The sequence below is a fragment of the Polypterus senegalus genome, chromosome 4, assembly GCF_016835505.1.
Source record: "Polypterus senegalus isolate Bchr_013 chromosome 4, ASM1683550v1, whole genome shotgun sequence".
Taxonomy (NCBI): domain Eukaryota; kingdom Metazoa; phylum Chordata; class Cladistia; order Polypteriformes; family Polypteridae; genus Polypterus; species Polypterus senegalus.
The window spans coordinates 114,845,426-114,872,794 of NC_053157.1; the positions used below are offsets into that span (position 1 = coordinate 114,845,426).

Genomic DNA, 27,369 nt, shown 5'->3' on the forward strand with positions numbered 1-27,369 from the left:
CCCACGCAGACACGGGGAGAACATGCAAACTCCGCGCAGGGAGGACCTGGGAAGCGAACCCGGGTCTCCTAAATGCGAGGCAGGTGCGTTACCCACTGCAGCACCATCAAATACCTGGCAACTTTTAATTTGAGTGAATGTGGGTTTTGCCCTATAAAGGGTTGGCACATTGGCTGGGGTTGGCTCCTTCTCCCACTGCTCATGAGACATCCCTTAAAATGCTTGTGCTAGATTATTGTCAAATCAACACTGCTTGAGTGTGGGGTTGTGCATAAACCAGCCCTGGTTTGGTTACAATTGTATGCTTGACGTTGCTGATGTGGATTCTGCCCTCTTGATTAACTGTGATTAGGCCAGCTCAGGAAATGGACAGATGCATTGAACTGACTATAGCAGGGGTGGCGAAGTCCAGGCCTGGACTGCCGCAGTGGCTACAGGTTTTCATCCTAACCCTTTTCCTAATCAGTGACCAGTTTTCACTGCTAATTAACCTTTTCCCCATTACTTTAATAGCCCTGTTAGAAGAGTTCAGCCCTCTGAATTGATTCCTTTCTTCATTAAATGACAGCAATGCAGAAATGAGATGTGAAACGAGCTAACAGATGACCAGTTAAACTAGGTGTTCAAACTCCAACCAATTTCACTCCAATCACTTTCTTAATGAGAAGCCAATTCTTGCTGTTAATTAAAGCCGTTATTTAATTCCATGGCTTGTTGCTGCTCTCGTTCTGCCACAGCACACATTTCTAAAACTGTTGTTTTTCTGTTCTTTCTAAGAGCACCGTCAACATGTTTTGGTGACCTGAGAGATCAACCTTACCAAGACCATCACCTCTCTTTAATTTCAGATATTGTGTAATGGGCACAGGGGAGCTGGCCATGTGGTGGCTTGTTTTGTGTTTCATTTTTGTTTGGCTGCTAATTAAAGAAAAAGAAACAACTATGGGGCCTGAGTCAAGATAATTAAAAGAAGTAATCAGCAGCAAAAACTGGTCACTAATTAAGAAGATGGTAAGAATGAAAACCTGCAGCCACTGTGGCACTCTAGGCCTGGAGTTTGCCACCCCTGGACTAGAGCAACACTTGCTTTGCCTACAGCAGAACAAAAATATAAATGAGATGAACAGTGTCCACTGAACGGTATCATCCCTAGACAGAGGAGCAGCTTCAGTGACAGACTGAGGAGAACGTTCCTCTTCCACACTATGCAACTCTTCCATTCTACCCGGGGGGGTAAATGCTAACATTATTCAAAGTTATTGTCTTCTTTTACATGCATTTTTATTACTCTTTAATTTAATATACTGTATATATATATATATATATATATATATATATATATATATATATATACTGTATATATATATATATATATTAGATTGAACAGCAAAGAACAGAGTACAGCAACTTAAATGAAATGAATTCTGGGATTGCCTAAATAGGACTGTATAATCCATGCAGCCTTTTGATGATTTTATTCATTTGATTTGATTTATGCTAATTACATATTATCTGATTTCTAATTAGTTAACATAGGCAATAATACATTATATGTTCCTACCATTTACATACTGTGTGATTGTGTGCAATGTGTAAACACAAGCATATAGTACTACAGATGGCAAAGAAAATCTGTATCTTTGCACACTGGCCCGACCAATGGTTTGATTGACCAACAAGATGATTCAGAAGTGGACCTTAGTGCTTCTGCGTTTACTGATACGCATGTAGCCCCAGCATTGGTGCATTATCATCACCAGTGGCATGACGTGAGGGTACTTCATTAAGCGAACGTGTTTATGATGCACCTAAACAAAACTGCACAGAGAGGGGAAGACGCTACAAGATTGTATTGAAGGTGAAAAAAAAAGATCGGACAAGGTTTGTCTTGATTTCAGACATTACATCGAAAAAGCTCTGTGATAAACTTTTATTAAAAAATGGAAAAGAACTAGATAAGGATACAACAATGAATGATTTAACTATTCTCATTTATTGCTGCATCCTTATCTAATGTGTGTAGATTTTGCATATCCACAGTATATAATAACACATTTTCATTTCATGTATGAGTTGCTAGAAATAAATGCAATTACTTGAGAAGCCCCGCTAAATTCTCTAACTGTAATTAGAGTGCATTTGAAATATCAGCACTTTTTGTATATTATTTTAAAATATGCTGAATATTAAAAGGAAACAATTTTATGTGCCTAAGGACCCTAGATTTTACAGGCTGCTGAAAACCAGTGAAGTTTCCCATCTGTGCCTAAGAGAACCATAGGCATATTGTTTTGAGGCATGTTGACAAAAATAATGCACTGCACTGCAATGAATAACCTTCTAGGGCAAATAATGAAAGTAATTTTGAACATTTTCGAATTCCTGTGCTATTAAGAAAAATGTACTTTCCTAATCTGAGAGTGGACTCATGTGAAGGAGTCTAAGAGTTGTGACGATAATGTGAGGTTAAAAATAACTGTGACAATGAAAAATCCCTCACAACATGGGTGATGCCAGATTTTAGACTAGTCTGTCAGGATTCTACCTTGTGCCAGATACTTCTGGGATGGTGTCTAGTCGTGACCCTGGAATTAAATTGGTTTGGAAAAGTGACTGATGTGCAGAGTATATGGGAGTAAATGATGTGTTTAGGATAGCTAGAGTGATCATGGGTTGTAGACACAGTAACCTGTGCAAAGCCACTTCTAATATACTGTAGAGGAGACTTAGATATTCTGCATTTTGACAATGCATTCAGGTTAAAGGTGTAGTAATGGCAGGGTGTTAGGATGCAACAGCATACTTTCAGACTTTTTTTCCTTGTGTTCACCTTGGAAGTTGGATCCACATGATCCAGGGAGGGGTCCAGTCGTCACTCACTGTGTGGTTGTCATTGGAATCTGAAGGCATGTGGCCATAAGCCTCATTGTGCTCCCAGTTATTCAGTTCTAGAGCTTTGATAACCACTGGTGAAGACGTGTTCTTCAAGTTGACCACTGCTTCGCTGCGTGTGACCCCAGTCAGTCCAAGGCCATTGACACTCAGGAGAATGTCACCTGAAAACAACAAAGACCAAAACTGATTTGAATTAGGAAAACAACCGATATATACTCCAAAAACTGTCTGGATTATAAACTCAATCAACTACACCATATATTGGCAGCTTAGTGGTGCTATAGCCTATACCTGTACATACCTAACCTTAGTCACTGCCAGGGTTGCATCTATAGGTTGTCCCTGTTCCTGCAGTTTCCCCTAAAATCCCAGAGATGGAATTGTTGACATGACTGATGATTCTGCGTTGGTTCAGTGAGAATTATTGGGATTGTGTCCTTTGGGTGTACTCTATGGTGGACTAATGTCCCAATCAGAGTTGGTTGTGGCCTTGTGCTTAATTCTGCATTGGACACAACTGCTCAGGGACACACCCACATTTGCACTTATACCGGGCTAATTTAGAAGTGCTAAATATTTTTATTTGTACCTCCTACTTAAGAGATGGATTCTTCTTGTCCATTTGTCAATGAGAGTTGTTTAATAGGTACAATAATTTTCTGTAGAGCAGCATACGATCGCTTGTTTTATGGCTATAGCATCCTTGTTTTGAATCTCATGCCTAATCAGTGTTTGTGTGGATGCCGCATGTTCTCCCTGTGTCTATGTGGGTTTTCCTCTGGGTACTCTCATTTTACTCCCACATTTCAAAGACTTGCAGGTTAGAGTAATTGGTGATGCCAGATTAGCCCAATGTGAGTTAGTGAGTGCAGGAGTGCACAGGGATGGATCCTGCCTTGCATGTAGTTGTAGTATGATCATGAGTACAAAGTACAGTGAAATTGTTACTTGCATGTCTGACCTGCATGTTGCTACTCTTTGGTGGTATCATAAATACAATTCCCTTAAAATAGGAAACAACATCTGATGTAGTAAAAAATGGAAATCTGTGTTGTGCTCTTTACTACAACTTCTGTAAAACAGGTTAAAGAGCTTGGGTTCAACATTTGCTACAGAGTGTGGTAGTTGACGATGCTATTAATATTTTTTTTTTACCATTAAGCAATAATATGGGATTTTTGTTTTGGTGAAAACAGGAAATCTTAATAACGTAATACAAAGAATAACACTATTATATTGTGAGGTGCAACACACTGGTTGCTTAAATGCTTGAAAATAATGTGGAAAATATACAAGCTGCTGTAATGTTGCCCTTTCACTGACCCTGACTGTCTGCCAATCTGAGGTGTAGCTCCATAAATAAACATTCATAGCCAATCAGAGCTCTGCAAGAGGTACCTCAACCAATCAATTTAAATGTTTGCAAGTATATATTACAATATTTAAAAAACAAAGCAAAACAATTTGCAGAGACTTCTAAAACTCGTGATCAATGAAATATTTCAAAACAGTATACTGCTGATCATCACTGAAGTAACAAATCATCAATTTAGGAACATCAAAATTGAGAAATAAAACAAATTAGCATTTTGAAATATCACAATAAGAAAGTATGATGTTATTACAATGCTACTGGAAAAACATAAAAAAGAGCTTCAAAAGGTAAAATCCATACTGTGGAAAATCTAGAATTGCCAAAAATGTTGCATACTGTTACATGCAGTTTACAAAAATCAATCAAAATACGACATATGCAGTGGTATAGTTTATGCAAAAAAAAAAAAAAGATTAAACAACTAATAAATATTTGATTAAAATTATATAAGAAACAATGAAACTCTAAATGAAAATAAAATGAATGAAATGCAGTCACATCAAAAGAAAACAATGCATAAATCTAAAAATGCACTACAATAATACAAAAAGTAAACTATAAACAACCAATAAAAATACAAATATGAAAATCAATACACTGAATGGAAGAAATGCTGTAGAAAGCAGTCACAAATGTTAGAAAAATATGACAATATAGGAGAAACATAAGAAACAGAGGAACAAGTGTGGTGCGCTGACAGGCTGTTACTGTTATACCAGCTTTTTTTTTTTTTTTAAACACTATTAAGTCAATGAGCCCCTGAAGCAAACTGTAAAAATAGAAATGTCTGTGTCTGTGTGCATAGTAAGTCACCCACTTCAAAAAATACAGCCTTTCTGTTTACTTGTTTTGTTAAATATCTTGGATGTGATGAAGTTTTATATAAGTACATCTGTGATTTTAAATAGTCCCTTCTTCAGCTGCCACCATCAGCAGGCACTTTAAAGAGTCTGAAGGATGATACCACAGCACAGTCCACAAGATTTCAGACCGGGGGAATTTGGAATCTGAACCAACAACAGACAACTGCAATACATATGAAATTAATTGACTTGGCTGAATGTTAGTTTTCCAATTATTCCTATCCTTCTATTTTCTGAAGCCATTTTTTCTATTAAGTGGTTACTGGGAGTTGTATATATTTTGGTCCAAATAGGCTCAAGGTTGTAGGCAACTCTTGGTGGTACCTAAATGGGTACCTTATGGGCTGTGTAGACTGGAGGCTGAGGCTGGGGGTTTTGACCCCTAGGGATGCTGCTTCATTTCTAGGCTCTGACTCACTGTGTGTCCCTGAGTAAGTCACTTCACCTGCCTGAGATCCAAAAGTAAAGACTGCTTTTGAAAAGTTGTAATTTCAGAGGGTGGATGGCGCTTTTGGAATGGATGCTATTCTGATATAGAAAGGTGCTAAATAAAATCATGGCTTTTACATTGTGTGTACTGCCCATAGCAGTAATATTAGTTGATTGCCATGCTTCATCCTTATACAGTATATAGCATAAAAATTAAATCCCCATGCAGTGCAGTTGCATATGAAATGGCACCATTTTCCGTTTTTGTGATACTTCACTGCAACTGGACTATGTGTAAACATTTGTTTTTTAATCACACATATTCTGCTGGTAGCAATACAGTATCTCACTTCTGAGCTCTAATAATTTAGTACAAAAATACAGTATGACTACAGTTGTTTTTCTTTTGGTCCTGGTTAATACACTGCACAATGTTAGCAAGACACAGGGACACTTGGCGGCCATTGCTAACTTGAAGTAAGAATTTGGATTTGAAGGATGAGTGCTTTTGTGCCTGTTCATTCCAAACTGAGCCACGATTTTCAAACATTAGCAGTTGTGGACATGTATTATTGCTAACCTGATATTCTTAAATCTGCAGGAATGATGTGCAGTGATTAATTCCGGGGTGAAGGATTTTTGATCTAATATTGTTATGCTTCTGTTTCAGTTTTAATTTGCCTCTTTCACTCGGCAACTGGCAAAGTATGTATGAACTTATATCCTGTTAAGGGCAGGGTGACTCTTAAATCAGAGAGATAGTAGAGATGAACTTATTTATTGAACCATTTAATTTGTACTAAACCCAACTCCAGTTTTCTAGTCATGTAGGCAAACCTCAGCTTATAACTTAATATGAAATAGAAGATGCTATGTCTGCCTCTTTTGCAGCTTCCTGTATGGAGACTGAGTCATCTACAAAATAACCTTACTGTATACAGATTGCGCTTCACTTAAAATTATTGATGCACAGTATACACACATACTGTACATCCTGCCGATATTGTTGGGTACATATAAAACCGTACTTGCTGAACTTTAGGAGCAGTGTAAGTCTGCTTAAGTTAAGGATCTTCTTAATTACCTATAAAATGGTGAGAGATGACTGTGCATCTATGTCTCATCATATATATGAATAAATGTTCGATTCTTGACTCACCTGCACACCAAAGAGTATTAAAACATTCCAGGTGGCTATTGGAAACGTCTGGTGTGTCATTGGAAGCTTGTCTGAATGAACATGACAGCAAGGATTTACCAGAAACAACAAAACAAGTAGGGAGCCTTTTAAAATAGTCATCTTGGTCCTGTATGTGTCTAGGAGGCCGTCCGCTTTCACATTTTTATTTACAGGCTGCGCCGCAGTCTGAGTCTTGTAGTATGGAATATTTTGCAGGAATTCAAGTCTTCCTGAGCAAACATTGGTGTTCAACTACAAGAAAATATTCTTGAAAGTAAGGGAGGCTTGAGTATGAAGTAAGCGGTTAGGATGGAGGAGGCAGCTATGCTCAGCATTGTGGGATGCTTATTTAGCAAACTATTGAGGACTGGATACAACCTCTGAAAGCAGCAGAAAGGGTTTCTTACTGGGCCTTTGAAGCGTGTTAGCATAGTAACCAAAGCATCTGCTGTATCCTGGAAAATGTGCCTGCAGTTCATGGGTGCAGCATTACCTCAGCCCGCTGGCTAACAGTGAAATGCATTTTAAAGTGATCAGCATAATGGGCTTGAAAGAGGATGGACACTAAAAATGTAATAAGCTGATGGAATGGTAGACCACAAGGGTGAGTTAATGAAGAGATGCTTTGAATTGTGTGCAGAAACTGAATTGAAAATAACATTGTCAGTGTAAAAAATCCACTGCACTGCCCCCCAAAGGACTGACGTAACATGTATACAGTGAATCTCAATTTACATTTTGGTAAATAAATCCTTCAGTTTGAAAATGTGAACTTGGTGCCTTCAGCCATAAATGATGGTTATCACAAATACAAATCTGTAAAACTAAGTTACGCAGTAAGCAGGTAGCTTCTTGCAAAGGCCAAAGTAACACCCCGATGCCTACCTATGCATTTCACATAAGCAAGAATATGTATCCATTCATCTACTACTCCATTTTAAAGCTACCTTAATCCAATTTTAGATTTGTAGGGAAACTACAATATTGAGTGCCAATCACCTCCACATCTCACTTCTGCACATGCTCACAATTCATGAATCCACCTAACTTGGACACCTTTGACACATGGGAAGAACACCAGAATGCCTAAGATGACCTCATTTACAGGGGATACATGCAAACAGAAAAAGGCAGTCAATTTCAAAGCTTTTGTCCTGGAGATGTGAGGCAGCAGCTGTAAGCACCGTGCCACCATATCATCTTCCCGCACAGGAGCGACAGTACGCTTGAAAATAGCAAAGCATTTTGATTAAGGGCTGCACTTGGAGGAATAGGCTCCCAATTGTTTCTGTTCTAGTTTTTTTTTTAATTAGAGATTAGTTTTCTCAGCTAATTTTGTGAGCAGTACATGATTAGCTACAGCTCGTCCTCTGAGCAATTTGTTTCTGACACACCAAGATCATTCTACATCAAAGTTGGACTCATTTCATACGTCTGGGAGTGTGGCTTACACTGTCACAAATAATTAAATCCTTCACGCCAAAAAAGGTCCCCACTGAGGGACACATTTTCACAGTAATTGTTCAACAATGTAAAGTCACTGATTAGACTTTTTGAAATAAATGAATCTGAATCAGGGTATGGCACATTTCCAAAATTCTGGGTTTGACATGCAATTCTTTAAAGAAGCTTTTTGGACCATCTAAGTTAACATTCACACATCCAATAATTCCTATCTCATTTAGGGGTGTTAATGTTGAAAATTATGTATTTCATTTATTTCAGGGTTATTAGCGCATGCTCCTAACCTCTCTCTCTCTCTAAGGCACACTCTACATTGTGGGAGTTAATTGTTAATTTGGTCCATTAACCATTGCGTTCCTGTCCTTGTTTTCCTCCATACAAATTCCTGTAGGATTATTTCTCCCTATCTGGCAGCCCATTAAAGATCGTTTCCCATGGTTAAGAATATTCGAAATCCACAAACAGTTTAAGGTGATTTTGAAAGTGGGCAGATTTGTTTTGGTGGCAAATTGGATGCAGCAACACTGATCCTCCCATTCCGTGAGTGCAGGTTTAAGAGTCAGATCACTAGTCCATCACTGGGTGCTGTCCCACACAGCTACAGTCGACTAATACTGGGCCAGTTGTAGGGATATACACCAAATGTCACTGTCTTTCTGCACTGACAGACTGAGGAGATCGTTCCTCCTCTACACTATGCGACTCTCCAGTTCCACCCAGGGGAGTAAATGCTAACATTATTCAAAGTTATTGTCTGTTTTTACATGCATTTTTATTTCTCTTTAATTTAATATTGTTTTTTTGTATCAGTATGATGCTGCTGGGTTATATGAATTTCCCCTTGGGATTATTAAAGTATCTATCTATCTATCTATCTATCTATCTATCTATCTATCTATCTATCTATCTATCTATCTATCTATCTATCTATCTATCTATCTATCTATCTATCTATCTATCTAATATGAACATTAAATGTGATGCCAGGGTTAGTGAGTAGAACTACCTTACCTTCAAATGTCTGTCTTCATTACCTGAAAAAAACCTCATTGCACAGTTTACAGCACTGTCTGCCATTAGGAGGAATATCAAGTTTCATTCAAATTTAGTATTGCCAATCAACTTCACACAAATGTTTGGCTAATGGGAGGAAAACCTGCAGAAAGATGGAGAAAACATGCAGAGTCCTAAAGACAATGACATGAGCAATAATGAAGCTATGCACCCTTGAGCTGAACGCCTGAAGCTCTGGACCACCAGACAACTCATTCACTTCCTCCAGCAACACAGGGGTTGCTCAAAATGATGGGGAATGATCAAAAAGTGCCTACCTTTCTTTATTTGACCATCCATTCCCACAACTCCATCAGGATCCACACTAGTAACGTAAATAGGCAAATGTGTACCATGGATTGACATGCCTCCTGCAACTGTCATACCCAGTGACTCGTGTGACTCTTTATTCAGACTGACTACCTTCTCACGGTAGGTCACGCTGTGATGAGTGCTCTGGCAAACATAAAGAGAAAAACATGAGAAAAAGTGTGAACAAGAACAGGCCTTTCAGCCCCACATGGCTCTTTACTTCCAATTCACTTAGCATGTCTAAAATCCTAGGAGATCCCCAAGGTGCCTACCTTCAGTCATACCTACAATTCATTCTATCAGAAAATATTTTCAAACACTGTGACAATTACATCCAAATCAAGTCATCACAGTATGACAACGTAACAAAGCATAGATTTTGGGAAAAATGCTTGGGGCAAATACTGCCTGAGAAACAGTCTTTAACAAAAGGAAAAAAATGTGTCTTAAATTGTATGTTCAATTTGAAAAAAAGCTCTTACAGAGCTGAAAGCTACAGTACAAAGAAACAATGAAAAACTGAAATAAGCCAGAGGTGCTCTATTATTGGACAAAGTATGAAGTGTGTATGCTGATGTAGCTATAAACACATACATTATAACTATTTAGTGTACTTATTTTATCAACCTACAAAGGCACAAAAGTGTGTATTTTATACATATAAACACACATATAGCATCACACTGCATATGTATGCACACACAAATGTAAAAACATACTTTACATACTGTATGTACAGTAGTGTATATAGAATGTTTGTTGACATACAGTATATGAAACAAAAAGAAAGAAACAATCTTAACATCTACCGTACCTTTTAAGTCAGTAAGGTATATGCAGGTATAAATTTGGCATATCCAAATCCCACTCTTCAAACAAACAGAAATTAAGAATGGGGGTCGACTGTAGTTAAAGATCTTGTGCCAACAATTACTACAGAGTGTGCATTATTAACTGACTGCCATATGCTGAAAACCTTTTCAGTTGTTTCAGATAATATAAATATCATTTTCAGCAAAGGTTTTCCTTCTCATACTGTAAATAGACTTGCTCAACAACCTAAGACTGTGCCTTATTTTACAAAAATAAGACTTGATTACATCTGTTTGTCTCTGAAATGTACAGAGTAATGTCATGTCTTCATTTGTGAGGGCAGACCAAAAAAGGCAATCTTTAGGTGCCTACCTACTGTTGGGGCAAAGTCACAAACTAGACTGTCATTTGTGTGCTCATTTATTCTCCGTGGTCATCCCTGAAAGATGACAATGCTAAGCATTTGGAAAGCATAACAGAATTTGACAGGTAAAAATCTGCAAGGCCAATGGGTGATTAAAAAAAATGGATTTATATCATTGGAAAAAAAATGCAAAGTAACAGAATACAATTTATTTCAGACATATAACCTTCTTCCATTCTGTGGCTCTCAATATGAAAATCTGAAGTATAGTCCTATTTAGTTTCACCCAGTGCAACTTGTTCCATAACTTGATTAAACTTTTCTATAAAGAATCATTCATTTGAAATATTTTTAAAGGCTATAAAGTGGGTCTTAGCAGGTCAGAGGCAGTACACGCTCCCGTGACTCTCGTCTTGTAGTCTGGCTTACCCAGTAACTCAGTCCAATTAGTCTGCTACTCCCCCTAAAATATTCATCTATTTTTATTTTCTCATTAGTTACGGTGGCAGGCTCTGTGCATGTGAGAGATGACAACCAATGAGCACACAACAGGAAGCACACTAGACAGAATGCATCAAGCGGGATAAGGAGCGTGGGTATTTTGGATTACTCAGACAGAAGAGAAAATCATCCGTCTGATGGCTTGTGTTTGTCCAGAATGGAAAAGAAGAAATAAAAGCGCCAAGATTGTAGTTGAACGCATTTGTACGGCACCAGCACAGTCAGGAAGCACATTATTAACTGTCAGAAAAAAGAAGGAGCCTGCGGTATTTTGGAAATGTCGAACTGTGCTTGAAAGTCATCACAGAGTCGTGTAATTTGTCATCCTCTACAGTTTCTAATTGTGTAGTCTGATATCCTCAGGTGACAAGATCAACAATTGCAGTCATTCTTTCTGAGTAGAAGTCATATGATGTGACACCAGTTTAAAAAGCATGTTCAAGCTAAACTGTCCATCCTGAATTTAAACCTACAAGCCGAGCCTTGGCGCGGGAAAAACTGAGAAATTCAGCTAAGCTAATGGAAAGTTCATACTGCTCAGAAAATTGCTACACTTTGTTTTCAGGGTAGGTAAGAAATGCCACTCTACCGCTCAGTGTAACCAGTTCCCTCCAAAGTTCTGTCACAAGAAGACCTAGCCCACGTCTTACTCCAATGTAACAGGCTTGTGACATGTTTACTGCAGGTCGATCTCTTTCTGGACTTGAACATATGACCTCATGGTTGCCAGTCTAGAAGTGGAGCAGAACGAGTGGCCTAACCTGCTGTGTTCAAGGAGCATTTTAACAGTCCACAATGTTATAGCTGATTTTTCAGTGTTGGCTGGAGATATTACTGCATTAGGTTCCCTGACGTCTTATAAACTGTTAACTACAGACATTTCACCAGAATATTATGCTTTAACAGAAATATTAAACCATGGATTTATGTGATTTTTTAAAAACTGTATTATAGTCATCAGAGTGTTTAAATTATTATTACTATTATTTTTTTTATATATTCATTGATGCCAGTAAGCTTTAAATTTCACCCTGGAAAAGTTCTTTCCTGATTTCTGTGCAATTTGGAAAATATAACTATAAGTGTGAAATAGCAAGATTACAAAGGAGTGCTTTGTGCTAGAAATCAGTTGGTCACTCAACTAGAATGGAATTGTATCATTTTAGCAACTCATAAGGGTAGCTCTTTTATTTAATTACTACTTACTCCATTATGTGGTTAACACCCAGAAATGTCAGCTTTCCACGTCAGCCAGCATCCTGTATATGTGGTATAGTGAAATTTACAAAAGGACTTTTTTTAAAGCCCCAGGGATCCATCCATGCCTGTTGCCTGATGCTATTACAGCTTGCAAAGAAAATTTATTCTCCTAAAATGGGAAAACATTTCATTTGGGGTAAGTGGTTACTTACTGGAGATGAAATTTTGTCAAATTCAGGAAAAGATGCTGTGCGTCAGTTTTCTTCCTCTGGTTTTTCTACTGCAGAGTTACAGGGAATCAAAATCTATTCTGGCAACGCAGGGTGTAAGACTGGTACAAACCAAGGACGCAATGTGCATTCATAGAGTATGCCGAAAGATGTATAAATGGCCTGAACACAACAGTTGCAAAATAAACTGGAAAGGCAGTAAGAAGGTCTTAGCTCACCATCAATTGGTAATTTGCATTTTTCCCAGCTCTCTTATCAGTTTTGCATTTCTGGCAAACATTCTCCCTGTACAGAGGGTTCTCCATTTGGACTATGTCCAGGCTAAGCGATGTGCTCAGGACCACACAGGGGTTTAGAGCTGCAGCCTTTTGGCTTTATTCCCAGTTGCTTAGGCACTAGGCTGCCATTTCTGAGAGGGGGGCCTGTTTACTTAGGCCTTCAGCTAATGCCTGTCTTGGCTGGCCTTCCTGCAGTTACCAGTTCATCCTTGTGTGGGCATACCTGCTCCTTTGTGTAATCCTTTGATGTGAAGAAAAAGAGCAGCAACTACATTTGTAAGGCGGGTGGCCTAACCAGATTGAGACGAAAGCGAACAGGAGCAGTTTGTTTTATTCCTGAATGTTTTCCAGCATAGTGGTTTAGTGGTTAGCGCTCCTGTCTCACAGCTCCAACAGAACTGACTTGAATCCCATACTTGGTCACTGTCTTTCTATAGTTTGCGCATTCTCATGTCTATGCAAGTTTTATTTCTACATACTCTGGATTTAACTCTGTGTATCTCAGTGTATTAACTGGTCACTTTTGGGCTATGTCCCTTTTAAAAATGTAGGCATTAGCCTCCATTTTTGCTTTTCGTCCACTCTACCCTCTAATGTTCTCATCCCATAAAAATATGGTACTTTTGAAAATGCTCTCCAGAACCATATACCTCTAAAAATGGTAGTTTGGCATTGTAATATGAAAACGCAGACTCTAATCACGCCCCAGTTGGTTTGTACTTATTACAGCCCTTTGCTGATTGGGTTCTGCTCATTACAAAGTTTCATTATCTGATTGGTCATTCTTCACAGAAGGAAACCATATTCCAATACAGTGGGCATAGAAGAGCCGCTTTCCATGGTGCTTGTTGTGTTGCTTACCTGTATGCATCTAAATTGAGTTTTGTAATAGTATGAACGCTGCATACATCTGGAAAGGTAAATAATTTACCGGCCGCTACAGTTTTGTAATAAATCCCCTGGCTGGTGGCATTACCACCCCATTAAGAATTTTCTCTCTGATACGTGCACGCACAGTGTGGGCGGATGTCTATGTCATATGTGTTTTCAATTGTTTCGGTGTGGGCAGAGATACTTTCAAAAATGAGTAAAAACGTTAGTGTGAATGGAAACTGTTTTGGTTTAAAAACATTTTTAAAACAGAAACACAGTAAGTCATTCACCTCAGTTAATTTTCTTACAGTGCTCTGATTTTACAAATTACTAAATACAGATTTGGTAAAACACACAGAAACTGATTAATATAAATGGAAGCCAGCACTATGTGTCCATTAATTCATTGCTGAACTATGGCCACCCAACAGTAGTGAAGACGTAACCCAAAACATGTCCCTGGGTGATGGACTGGCATGCTCTCTAAGTTTGTTTTCCACCTTGCACCAGTTGCCTGCACGATAGGGTTGGCCCCTGTGGTTCTGATTTGGATGTAAACTGTCGCAATCAAAAACATTTAATCTCAGAATTCTAAATAGACAGTAGCAACACTACTATACCATAGCTCAACATTTCATAAATGTGTAAGTTTTGTTTTGTCAGTTTTGTTAACTTAATATCTATAATGCTTTCTGTGTTTAAATGCTAAATACAATATTGTAACAAATATATTGCTTTGCAGCACTTTAAACGAGTAAGTGCATGCAACATACTGTAAGATATAGAGTGCAAGTAACACACGCTCTCTCCTGCTTCAGATCAAACCCAGCCTTGTAAATGGGCTATGGTGACCAGTGCCAGGGCTTTGGAAGCTCACCTTTCCAGCGTTGTCATAGTCTTCACCAGGGTAAGGTGGCGGGTTGCCATTCATGCTCCAATGGGCTTCCTGTAGGATGTCAGGGGTCAGCTCTCGAGTCTGCCGGGAAACTATAAAGTGAACCCGCTCCTCGCTTGCCTGCGTGACAATAGCCAGATGTTAGAGCAGTCTTACTTACCCAACAATAAAAAGCAGCCTTCCAGGTTCATAAAGCACAGTGCTGCTGGGAGCAATTAAATCTTATACTCTGTTCAAGAGAGTTCAACCTCAACAGTTAACAAAAAAACATTCAATAAAATAAAAAATCAATTCATTAAAAACTTTCAAAAAGGATATTTGGCACTTGTGCTCAGTCTAACAGCTTTTTTTCATAGAGACAGAAAATGGCATTTTTTCCACTTACACTTTATAAACACTTCTCATGTGCTCATTTAAAAGAAAAAATGCTCCAATATTACTGAAATGTTTTTTAAATCTGTGCTCTGATTTACCTGCTGGAAATTTCCTGAGCTGCTTGCTTCCTGCTGGCAATCAGGAATAAAAATGGTTGTAAATTTCAAAGCAAACTCTTAATTGACAGCAGAATGGTTTCACTGATGGGAGTTTCAGGGCTTCAGGTTGGCTGCTCAGATGTGGCTTGCTGTAGATGTTCAGCAGAAACTGTGTTGTGGTTTATTTTTTTTTTTTAGACTTTCAATTATTCCATTAGTGCTGTACTGTTTCCATTAATTGTACAGATGTAAGGCACTATATAGAGCAAAGCTTCGGCAATTAAAACAGTGACACACTCATCTGGCTTCCTGGATGTTGTTCCTCTCACGGAGATACTACACAATCTTCCTCTCACCTACATGGTCCAAAGACATGCATGTTCTGTAAACTGGTCCAGGCTGGGTGTGGCAATGAGCATTGCACTCCATCCAGGGTTTGGCTCCCAGTACTGATGGCACAGACTCCAGTAAGTAGGTCTAAGAATGTTATGTACAGTAATTATTAGATTCATATCTGCCTTAATTATTCTGAGAGGAGGTGAGGTTGGGATCATGTGATTATAGCACATTGCCAAACCAACCACACGACGAACCACCTGGATTGGGACCCGAGTGCAGTGGTTGACACCTCAGTACCACACTGGAACAGTGGGAGGTTTTTTATGATGGCTGGAGTGCCAATCCTGCCACCAACCCTCAAGTTTTCCCTGTAAGTTGGAGGACCTGCTTGCAGGACTGGACACAGATTAATATCACATTAGGATGGAGCAATTAATTATTGATTATCCAGTAAATTCTTTGTGGACTACTTTTAAAAAGTCTGAATATGAACCTCATATCTCAGTTATAATCTGAAAGACTGGATGAAATGACCTTGGGTAGAAAAACTAGTCTATTAAAAGGTAGGCTTCAGATACTGAGAGAGGTACAGAATAACTCAGGAGACAAAATCAAAGATGTAAGTCAAAGAATGTTGCCAAAACAAGAACCTAAACTAGAAGTGCCATTTAGCTTCCAGTACCACTATAATAAAAGAAATCCCAAACTCAGATGACAGAAGCTGTGTGCTTCCACCTTAAAATATATAGGTGGAAACTGACAATGGATGACTGTAAATACAGCTGCGGTCAAGCGCAAAATGGCAGCACCCATTTAAAACAAAGGTCCTAAGATGGTGTTGAAATGACATCATCATCATAACAATAAATATAAACTATAAAAACCTGATTTGATGCTAGCTTGATTTTAGTCAATTCATCAAAAGCTTTTACAATGAATATTACTGCACCTGCAGAGCAGATTCACTTCACACTGAGCTCACACATGGACCACACCTGCCCTTGATACACACAGCATTCCCATTCGAGGTCTGTTAGAGGAGCACACATCCTAATAGTTTTAGAAAAATTCTCTCCTTAATTGCATTATTACAGCATTGAATGATTTCCATTTGTTTGCTAGTTTTCTTTAAGTGTAAGAGTCAGCACCTCAACTACAAGCAACAAGCATTAATTAGTTCACTGAAACAAACCAGAGGATGTCTTCAGGACACCTAAAGAAACCCAGAGCTACAGAGCTTTCCTCCATCCTGATGACACAGTTCTTTTATTATTCACTTCATGATTTCAAATTGTCCTAAATTGTTGGATGTGGCCTTATGAAAGTAAACCTGCTCAATGAATGCTTTGATCTTGAGTGAACGACGATTATTTTGCCAAAAGTAAAGCTGAAAATCTGGTCGGGCACTGGAGAGGATGTGCACACTGAGAACGGTGTAAGCCTCCCTTCAATTCCTTTGGACTTTCTTTAGATCTCATAACCCACTCGCTGTTGCATGTGAAGTGCATCCAAGAGCTTTGCTTCAAAGTATTTAGGGAAAGGATGTGTGTACGCGCCCTGTGGTGGGCTGGCGCCCTGCCCAGGGTTTGTTTCCTGCCTTGCACCCTGTGTTGGCTGGGATTGGCTCCAGCAGACCCCCGTGACCCTGTAGTTAGTATATAGCGGGTTAGATAATGGATGGATTTAAAAGATGTTTGTGGTATAGCATATGAGACAACTTCTACTTTGAAAAGACATGCAGTGTGTGTGTGTGTGTGGCTTGTGTTCTATTAGGCTGCTGCATCTAGTTGTGTGTCTGTTAGTTATTGGGGTAGTTCTCTTTGTTACTGATGTTTTTTGTGTATTCTGTTGGCTGTATTATTGAAGGGAGACACTGTAATAGTGTCATTCTCTTTTTAAAGGTTTCTTGTGCATACAGCTAGCAGTAAAACTCCAAACTGGTGAAAACTGCCCATGACAGACAAATTAATTGAAGGACGGAATGAGAAAAAAGTACAATATAATATATAGAATCCTCTGTTCACACTTGGAAGTTTATTTGTTTCTCTTACAGTAAAAGCTGCATGGGACAAAGCCAAGACCTCTGGGACTAAAACATGCTAATAAAACCAACAGCAATGTTGCTGATGTGGTAAAACAGTGATCACTTGACAAGTCTGCTAAGAAAAGAAAAAAAAAGGATTTGTAAAATGAAAAAGCAGTAAAAGTAAAGTTTAGAAGAAGTAAATTTGTAGCAGTTCTTGGCACTGTTACAGATGTCATTTACTTAGAGGTTGGATATCCTGAGTCTAAAACTTCAGAACATCCATCCATTCTCCTCCATTTGTTTTGAGTCCTGCTTTGCCCAATTTAAGGTTGTGAGAGGCTGGAGGCGAAACCAGCAGCACCAGGTGCAAAGCAGGAGAGAAGCCATACGCACAACTAGAAACTGCACAGAATGCAGCCCAAGCCAACAAATTCCTGAACACTGGAAGAGGCCATCTCTGATTATTAGGGCTGCATTTTTTATGAGTAACTTTAAGACTCAGTTCAAGGCCTTTTTGTTTTCCAAGGCTTTCCGGGGAGAGGAGTCTTCCTCTCATTTAATGTGATTTTTATTGCATGTGACTTTGTATATTTTGGAATGACGTCTTTCTGAGTTTTATTTATACTGCGCAGGACTGTGGTTTAATTTTGGCTATTGAAACATACCAAAAACATAAACTGACATCTTTTTGGACAACATTGTCAGAATGTATGGCTATATTTTGAAAGGGTATGAGAAAGAATTTCTGACAAGAAAAGGCAGGACAGCCGATTTCCCCAAAGGAAACCAACTATGAGGGAGGTGAATGGCTTTTTGCAGCGACTATTTTGGTGTTCATGGAGCGACAGGTTCATGAGATTTAATGGCAGCCAGGCCAATTATTGAAATAATATGAACACAAAAAACTCCCAAGCATGCTTTTTATTAGGAGTAACCTGTGTTCACAACACTTAATAAATCTCTAACAGCAGACCACCATTAGGCATTAAAAACAACAGAAAACACCTGATCAGATATACTCCACTGAGCTGATAAATTAAATCACTGGAAAAAAAATAAAAATAATTTAAATATGTTTTAAGAATCCCACTGTACTTAATGTCGCACTATGCATGAAGCTTCAAAAGCTATGCGTTCCATTAACAAATTGACATATGGTTGCTTTATTAAACTCGCATAACCAAGAAAGATGGAATCCTTCTACTATGTCAACATATATTTTTTAATTTTATTTTTATATAGTGGTCTTCATGGAGTACAGACTCAAAGCACTGTAATAAGTTTACAGGTAAAATTCCATCACCCATTTTTTTTACAAATTACATTATGTACACACATTAAAATACAAATTAGGATAAAGGAAGCAATTTCAAATTGATTAACAAACGCAGACCGTTAATATTAGCAGATGGGACGTCATGGAGGACACTCTCAAGGTGCCCGTCTTACTTTTTCCCTGGAGGCTGCCCCAGCCTGAGGCCAGAATGCAGGTGCAGGCAATTCCGGGCACTTTTGCTTTCTACAGCTCTGCTTCTTGTCTGTCTCGCCCTGTTTCTTGACATATTGATGATTTTTGTTTTTTAAACACACTGGGAAAACACTCTGGATATTTGTCACAGCCAGTTATTACCCCCACAATAGTGACTTCTATGGCTGCCATATTTGCCTGGATGTATTACTTCGCATGCTTTATTATCTTCTTGTGAAGCTTACATTTAACTATCTTCTTGTACTCTCCTGATTAAAAACAAAAAAACAGACGGTGGTGACTTTTGAAGTGACATTTGGTCAAGGGGGGGGATGGATAATCTCATTGGATCATTGGTATTTATTTTTGAAGTAATGCAGGACAGTAAAATTAGAGTTGAAATGAACAAGAAAACTGTGTGGCAGTGGGCACAGAGAGTGCCATCCCAAGAGTACTGGGGTCACGTTTAACTATATAGTTTTTTGCCTGCTCTGTGTTTTCCATACGTCCCTGTGAGAAATAGATGTATGACAGACTTGATTACCCATTCATCCATTATCAAACCAGCTTATTCAGTTTCCAGACCTGGACAGGGCACCACGTGGACTTGATTACGTTGCAGCTAATTTAGCCATGACCCCAAATGAATCGTTAACTCTTTTAGGGTGGATGTCGACTTTCGTCAAGAGGTGATGTTGAGGGTGGTAATTAGTTATAAATGGTGAGCAACCCTGCCATTACTTTCTAGTTCAACTCACATTCCTAGAAGGAAAGTTAGCTTTGTTGGTTTGACCGAGATGCCCTGCACTCGTTTGAGTAGTGAAGAGCAATCAGTGGCAAAAATTGCACCGACATCTGGCGAGAGATCGAAGCAAATGCACAAAGCAAAATACTCCATGGATGACGTTTTGCATGTCATCACTGAATTGGACTCTGGACTTGTCAGACTCTTATTTTGATGCATGTACTCGAAAAGGATCATGAGGTACAAGCATCAGCTGATCGGTCCCCAGCTGATCATGGTGCTGAACACTTTCGTGTAGCTGATGTGCCTATGCCAACATTGGCCTTGGAGGACCACCACTTACAATGACAGGAGGTACAAACCTGATTTTGTTGCACTATGACCGTGCCCCATCCCCTGCCACATCATAACAGCCAGCTTGCTTCCCATTCCTCCCAGCCATCATGCCGCCCGTGAACGGAATGAGCCACAAGAGACTGCGAACTGGCGGCCATTGCACGCAGCAACAGAGGTTCTATGTCGATTTATGTGTGAAACGATTGCTTTGTGTGCTTTTCAGAAAACTGTGTTTTTTGGAAAAAATATTCGGACCTCAAAGAGTTAAAGTGGTCATGGCTGCCGTCACCGAAGGACAAGCAACTGATGAGCGGACTTGGGGAAGAACATGGGGAGATTAAATAGTTACTAGAGGGCCAGAACGAGTGGAGAAACTGCTGACATGGATCGACTGTGGGGCATGTCCTCAGACACCCCCTTTTTCAAGGTGCTAGCCTCCTTTTAATAAAATTCACTTATTTGCTGTTCAATACTGTATACATGGCAACTAAGGATGTACATTTTCACATCCTGCTGTCTTAAAGAAGAATTTCATTAAGGCACATGCACTTGGCTCTTTTTATTCCCTACACTTCTGGAACATGCTTAGTCAGTAGTGTTGTGAAGAGAAAGAGTTGACAATAATTGGTAACAATATGAGATCCAACAGTGGAATCTTTATTGGGTGAGTTTAATCTTTACATTTCATTGTTTTAATAGTTCAGAGCTTCATATAAACTGCTTCCAAAATGTTAACACTAATGGCAAATTACTTTTTGGAACCGTTTATTATTATTTAGAAGATTTGCGGCACATTTATCATAATGCTGAACAAGCTATGAACATTCACTTGTCATCATGTTACACAGTGTTAGCCATTTTGTCTTCATTTACACTAAGTGATACATGTATTGAAGCACTGCAATACATTTTAAATTACAAATATGACTATCAATGCACATTCATGTGAATTCTATTATGTTTTTGATCTTCTAAGGTTCTAAAGCCTAATAATGATGGTAATATCAATTAAATTAATTTAAGCTAAGGCCAATTTTTCTTAACACCATTTAGTTTGTAAACCTGAATGACCCAAGATGACACTAATTGCCTTAAAAGTCATCTAATAACTGTAACAAATGGCGCGTGTGTCCAATCGCAGCTCACTCAAAGATTTTCAGGTGTAGAGTCAAGCCAATGAAGATCTTCACAAGAAGATGTGAAGAAATGAAAGTGGTGCTACTAAAAAGGCTAGTCAAGTCAAGACCTTCATGGGCTTGTTCCTCAATTCTGGGTTCAGATTGCAGCTAGAGCACAGCCTGTGTGGAGTTAGCACATCTACATCTCAGACATGAACACCTAAGCAATAGGCTGCCACTGAATTGTTTCTCAGCTTGTGAACGCTACTCTTGGAATAGCAGGAAGCCTGCCCCCCTCAAATGGCTAAGCAAATCCGCAATTGGCGGATGAATGGACAGACTTGTTGTACAAGTCACAAGAATTACAACACAACAGGCAATGAAGGTACCCCTAACAATTAATTATGAAGACTTAATTTGTATTTTTGATATTGCTTTTTAAATGTATTGTGTTCTTGTTTGTTGATAATTGCAAGTTTTTGTATCTATGAAGCCATCTATTCAGAATATTTTGATATCACCTTTTAAAAATATTTCTGTCCATCTATCTTCTGAATTTTTTTTTAACACCTGGTCTTGGCAGCATCAAGGACAAAGCAGGATAGTCAGTGGACTAGAACACCAAAACATCACATGAGACACACCCACATTGGAACAAAGTTGCCAAAGAATCTAACTGGCACATGTTTGAGATGTGAGAGAAAGTTGGTGAAAAGTCCACGGGCCGCCAGTTAACCCTGGTCCCTCAAACATCTTCACAGGGCAAGTTCACACATACTGTACATGTCAGATCAATTCACAGTCACTATGTAGTGAATGGTGTCACAGTGTTTGGCATTTCTGCTCCATTTATCTATGTCCAGGATTTGAATCCCATGTTTATTCATTGTCCATTTGGGGATTTTGTGCCTGTGTCTGAGTGCTTTGCTTGTCATATCCTTAAAGGCCATACATGTTAAGTCAATAAATTGGCCCCCATTGTAAGCGGAAGCAGACTTGAGCCACGTCCAAGACCGGTTTCCTGCCTTTCTCCCAAAGCTGCTAAATCAGGCATCAGCTACTCCTCCACAATTGTAGACCCTCTTCTTCTTTCGGCTGCTCCCATTAGGGGTTGCCACAGCGGATCATCTATGTTGTCCGCATATTGACTTGGCAAAATTTTACACTGGATGCCCTTCCTGACGTAACCCTCCCCATTTTTCCGGGCTTGGGACCAGCACAAAGAAACACACTGGTTTGTGCATCCCCTGTGGCTGGGTTCCACAATGTAGACCTTAAAAGGTTGTACTCCTCCCCATCAGGACTGACCTAGTCTTTTTCAGAGTTAACCTTTAAAGTGCCACATTGTCCAAACTCTTCTGACCACATGTTGCCCAGGAGGTCTTTTGACATCCTACCAAGATTCCTTGACAGATCTCTCTCTCTCATGCCCTCAGATGAATTGCTCCCAGATTAACCAGTTATTATACTCGACTTCCCACACTGGCAATGCGTTCTTTTCCCGCTCTTGTATATTCTGGGCTCTTCCCCTGGCAATTATCCAACACACAATGTCTACCATACATTTTCTCTATTTGCTTGTCTCAGCAAACGGTCTCTGAGAGCATAGATTGCCAGTATCAAAATAGGGAGCAAACCAAGAAAAAATGCTAGGATAGCCTCACAAATATACTCACACTTAACTCAAACAAACCAAAGTCATAGATACCAGAAAAGTAGTGAAATTGCCACGTGTAGAAAAACCATGGTTCTACACTGCTCTTCATCACAGGAACATCCATGGCCAAGCAGTGCTAAATTGTCTGCCACTACTTGTTGAGGAAAATCTGTCCCAGTTTGGAATCAGGCCATTCTAAGGTATGATATCAGTAGTCCATCAAATCCAAAAAGGACAGCTTTGAGCAGCAACAAACTCTATGCAGGGCTTTCAATGACTTGACTATGGCTCTTTGACTCAATTATTCAGCAAGCCCTCTGAAAAATTCCATCTAGGCTTGACTGTCCTACTCTATTTATCATTACCTTGAGGATGCTACACAATCATATGACTGAAACCATCCCCTACAATGGGATGAACCAATTACTTAGAATTGGAAAGATCCTATATGAAGTTAGAACTGGGACATTAACTAAATTGGGATACCTGACTCCTTTCATGCCAGACAAACCATCAATTCAGAGAACCACAGGAGGCCTACCATGCAAAAAGTCTGATAATAAAACCACTTGACTGGAGGTCCTAATCATGGCACCTCCCTTGTGGTGGTGCATAAATCATCCAGTGCAGGTTCACATGGAATCTCTCCTACTGCATTGGCCCAAAATCTGCACCCTCTGGATAAGATAACATTGAAGGGTACCATTCTGGATTTGAGTGACTGCTAATGATAATGCTTGGAGAAAAACTATATGTTATTTGAGCTCCTGGAGTTCTAAGGTTGTAGTGCTAACTCTTCTGTCACCATACTGCCCTCATCAGCCATGACAAAAATTATGTATAAGCAGAAAAGAAAAACACTAACATTATAGCTCTGATTTGGCATTCTTCAAATGAAACCAAGAAAAGCTCAGCATTTTATAAATCAACTCTGTGAGATGCCTCACAGGAATTAAAAATAAGTTTGATTTGTTTCCTGGAATAAACATTCTGGAATTTTAAAAATTATTATTATTACAATGATTACTAACATAGACACAAGTTCTAATATAATCATACAGCTTTGTAAATATATATGCCATAAAAAAATAACATCTTGACTTCATAAAAAAGTAATCAGCTACAGGCTTCCTTGCAAATACCATCCTGATTAGAAAAATGCACAGCTTTAATGTCCACAGTTATTTTAGTTGATAAAAATAGAATCCATCCCCGACTTTTGCTTTCATGTACAATGTGTCTCTTTAAAAAAATGCATTGTCATACTTTTTTCTTATGCCATTTCTGTTTGCATAAATTACTCCACTTGGCATGTATGGCCTTCATCCTGTTCTTTGTAATTTACCATTTACAACATTGTTGAGAACTCTTATCAGAAAACATCAGTGGCACAAATGCAACAATAGCTCATTATTCAATTTTTTTAATGATGCAGCAACATTTTTTTCATCATCCTGCCAATTTTCAAACCATAAAAGACAAATTTGTGCTTAAAACTTTTTAGTGTGCTCTATGCTTTGTTTTTTGCAAACCAGATCATCTGCAAATGATATAGATAGCAATTAAAACTAGACACAGATGACAAATGAAACATTACATACAATGTTTTTTGTTTGTAAATTGTACAAAAGCAGCAATAAACTTCACTTTTTATATTTAATGACATTTCATTTTCTTTTCTTTTTGCTTTAATTGGGCAAATTATTTTTCCAAAAAGTAATTCTGCATTTAGTGGCCAAAACCATAAAAGCCACACTGTTTTTCTGCACAATAAAGCATGTTAAATGGTGTGCTGAAGACGCAGCTTTGAATGTTGTCATAGGAACACTTGGTCCCTATTTGTCCCCGGAACAGTCCAAGTTTGCGGGTTTGTTAACTAAACAAGCTGTTGTAAGAGATGCCACGTTGGCTCCAGTTTGTCCCTTTATTGCTGCAAACTGGCTGATGGTGGACCTATACTTTAAAATAGCAGCTTCAGTTCCACAAATTGACAAGGGAATGAAGCTAACTTCATTGTCATGTTTGTGGAAGCTATCCTTTCTGGTGAAATGGAGCACAAGCCTACTGAAAAACCAATTTGCAAATGGGGACACTGCTGCCTCAAAAGGCGCACCACATCAGGAATGCTGTTCAGGTATCCTCTGGCATCCAGTGTTAGCAAAAAGGACTGAACGCATCTCATGACAACACACCAACACCACTGTGTACTGTCGGCACCAAACTTTTCTTCCATATTCTGGCCCAGCCGCCAGCATGAATGGAACCATGAGACGAGATGTTTTTCTAATCCTCCTTTAGCCTACTCATCAGCACCTTCAAAAATATTCAGGATATGAAGTCATACTCCGTTGCAAACAAGGAATGTCAAGTTGTGCATTCTGGAATGCTTCCTTTAGCCCCACCGTCTGGTAGCCGACTGACTGTGATATTTTGTGGCATACTGACCGCTGCCATACTAGAAGAACAGGCATGAACAGGAATTCAAATGGAAAATAACAATGTGTAATGTAGACAGTCTTTAAACACAATACAATGTTTCATGTGTAGTTTACCATCAATATAGTAATGGCAGAGGGATACAAAGCCTTTAAAAATTAATCTCAATATGTGACAATGACCTTGAAGTTGATAATGAAATTCTTACATGCATGTCTAGTCAACATTTTTCGATGAATACTTTAGGGTTTGGTGTACATTTAATACAACTATATCATGCTGAATGTCCATTTGATGAATACAGAAATTATCTATTACTTCAAAGAAGTTTTAAATATATGCATTTACGGTATATTGAAAATACTTAGCACTTCTTTTTCTAGCAATGAGTAAGAGGAAGATTGAAAATCTGGTATTGTACTTGAAATTTGTTGACATAACCAATGCATTTTTCTCTTAACGTGTTTCACAAATAAGAAATGTCTCATTTAATTGGAAAAGCAACACATAAAGAGAATTCTTTAGCATCCTCATCTAGTAGATAAATTAAGAGGTAATAAAATACTAAGTAATTAAGAATGTAAAACATTCATCTATTATCCAACCTATTTATATTAGGTTTAGGGTTGCTGAGGTACTGGAGCCTACCTCTGCCCCATTTGGCACAAGGCAAGAACCAACCTGAAACTGGGTGGCATGTCATCATAGGGCACACTCTCTGGCACATCCACCTTCACTGATACAGGTCTGATTAAGAGATGAACCTAACACAGGTATCTTTAGGATAGGAGAATACCCACAGTAAAATTCAACAGTCCCAGGATTCAAATCCAGGAGTTTTCACTACTAACCATTCAACTAAAATTGCATATCAGGCTATAACACTTTAGACTTAAAGACTTCAACTGGCCCCTGAATTCTTGAAAACAGAAGTACGGCCTGTTTAATTATAAAAAAAAATTGATTTCAATCTTGAAGTTTGTTTGAAAATGTATGAAAAATCAAAGTGGTTTATTTCTCATTTTGCAAAGAAGTAAGAAATTAAAATGTACATTAATAAACCCTGTCCACAAATAGGCCTAAGCCCAGCAGTCCTGGTTTTCATTTCATTTTGTAATCAAAACTGATGCATGACAGTACCCAGCCCACACTCAATAAATTATTACCAGGCGCTCGTCTCTGCTGACTTTTGTCAAAGACATCTTTTACCAAGAAATTATTAAGAATCCAAAGTGTGGTGTTTGTGTAAGAATGAGAAAAGTTAAAACTTAAAGTTACCACATGCTAAGAATTCATATATCTGCATATTTTGCAAAGATTTACATTATTTTGCTTGATTTTGTTCTGACATTTGAAATAGAAAGAAGACTCAGTATATCTCACCTGAATTAACAAAGCGGCATGTTCTGGAGTCCCATGTCTCAAGTCATGTCCATTGATGGCCAGCACCCTATCGTTCACCAGAAGCTGACCATCTCGTGAAGCCAGTCCACCCTCTAGTAAGTTGAAAATAAACACTCCATATTCATCAGGTCTCCGAACAAGCTTAATCCCTAGCTGCTCCTCTGGGCAGCTCTTAGTCAGAACGACGTGGAAGCTCTCTCCTCGAACGCAGGAGCTGTCATAGTAGGAGAATCCACTGTTGCGGTACCGGTACTTCTGCTCTCGAAGTACTGTCAGCCTCAGAAGCTGGCAAGGCTGTTTGAGCATCGCCAAGGCATAGCAGTGAGGCACATTGCTAATGTCAATGCCATTTACCTGAAAACAGAATATGTCATCATTTGGTGCACACTACCTCAGCATAACAGTACACACGAACAACAACAAGTCAGACTGGCTTTCATTTAAAGGTCTACATCTTCCCCTGCATTGATTTTATAATTTCAACTCAGCATGAGCGCTTTGAGCAATAGCACATTTTTTCTTTATGGTCCCAAAAAGTCTAATAGACAGATTTCATGATTCTCCGAGGCAGAGTATCATTTGCAATTACAGCTCATTGTCATTACAGCTTTTTCAGCAAAAAGAATATGCTATAAGGTTCCC

At 38.8% G+C, this 27,369-nt stretch overlaps 1 protein-coding gene across 7 annotated transcripts in view; it reads right to left on the reverse strand.

The window, feature by feature from the left end:
* lnx1 (ligand of numb-protein X 1) overlaps window positions 1-27,369 on the reverse strand; it is a 279,852-nt gene that overhangs the window by 19,922 nt on the left and 232,561 nt on the right. For all 7 annotated transcript variants that reach the window (XM_039751199.1, XM_039751196.1, XM_039751197.1 and 4 more), the window contains 4 exons: window positions 26,707-27,081; window positions 14,708-14,845; window positions 9,538-9,715; window positions 2,831-3,056 (listed from right to left, as the gene is read on the reverse strand). In XM_039751199.1, coding sequence (XP_039607133.1) covers window positions 2,831-3,056; window positions 9,538-9,715; window positions 14,708-14,845; window positions 26,707-27,081 — 917 coding nt within the window. The remainder of the gene's footprint in view (window positions 1-2,830; window positions 3,057-9,537; window positions 9,716-14,707; window positions 14,846-26,706; window positions 27,082-27,369) is intronic.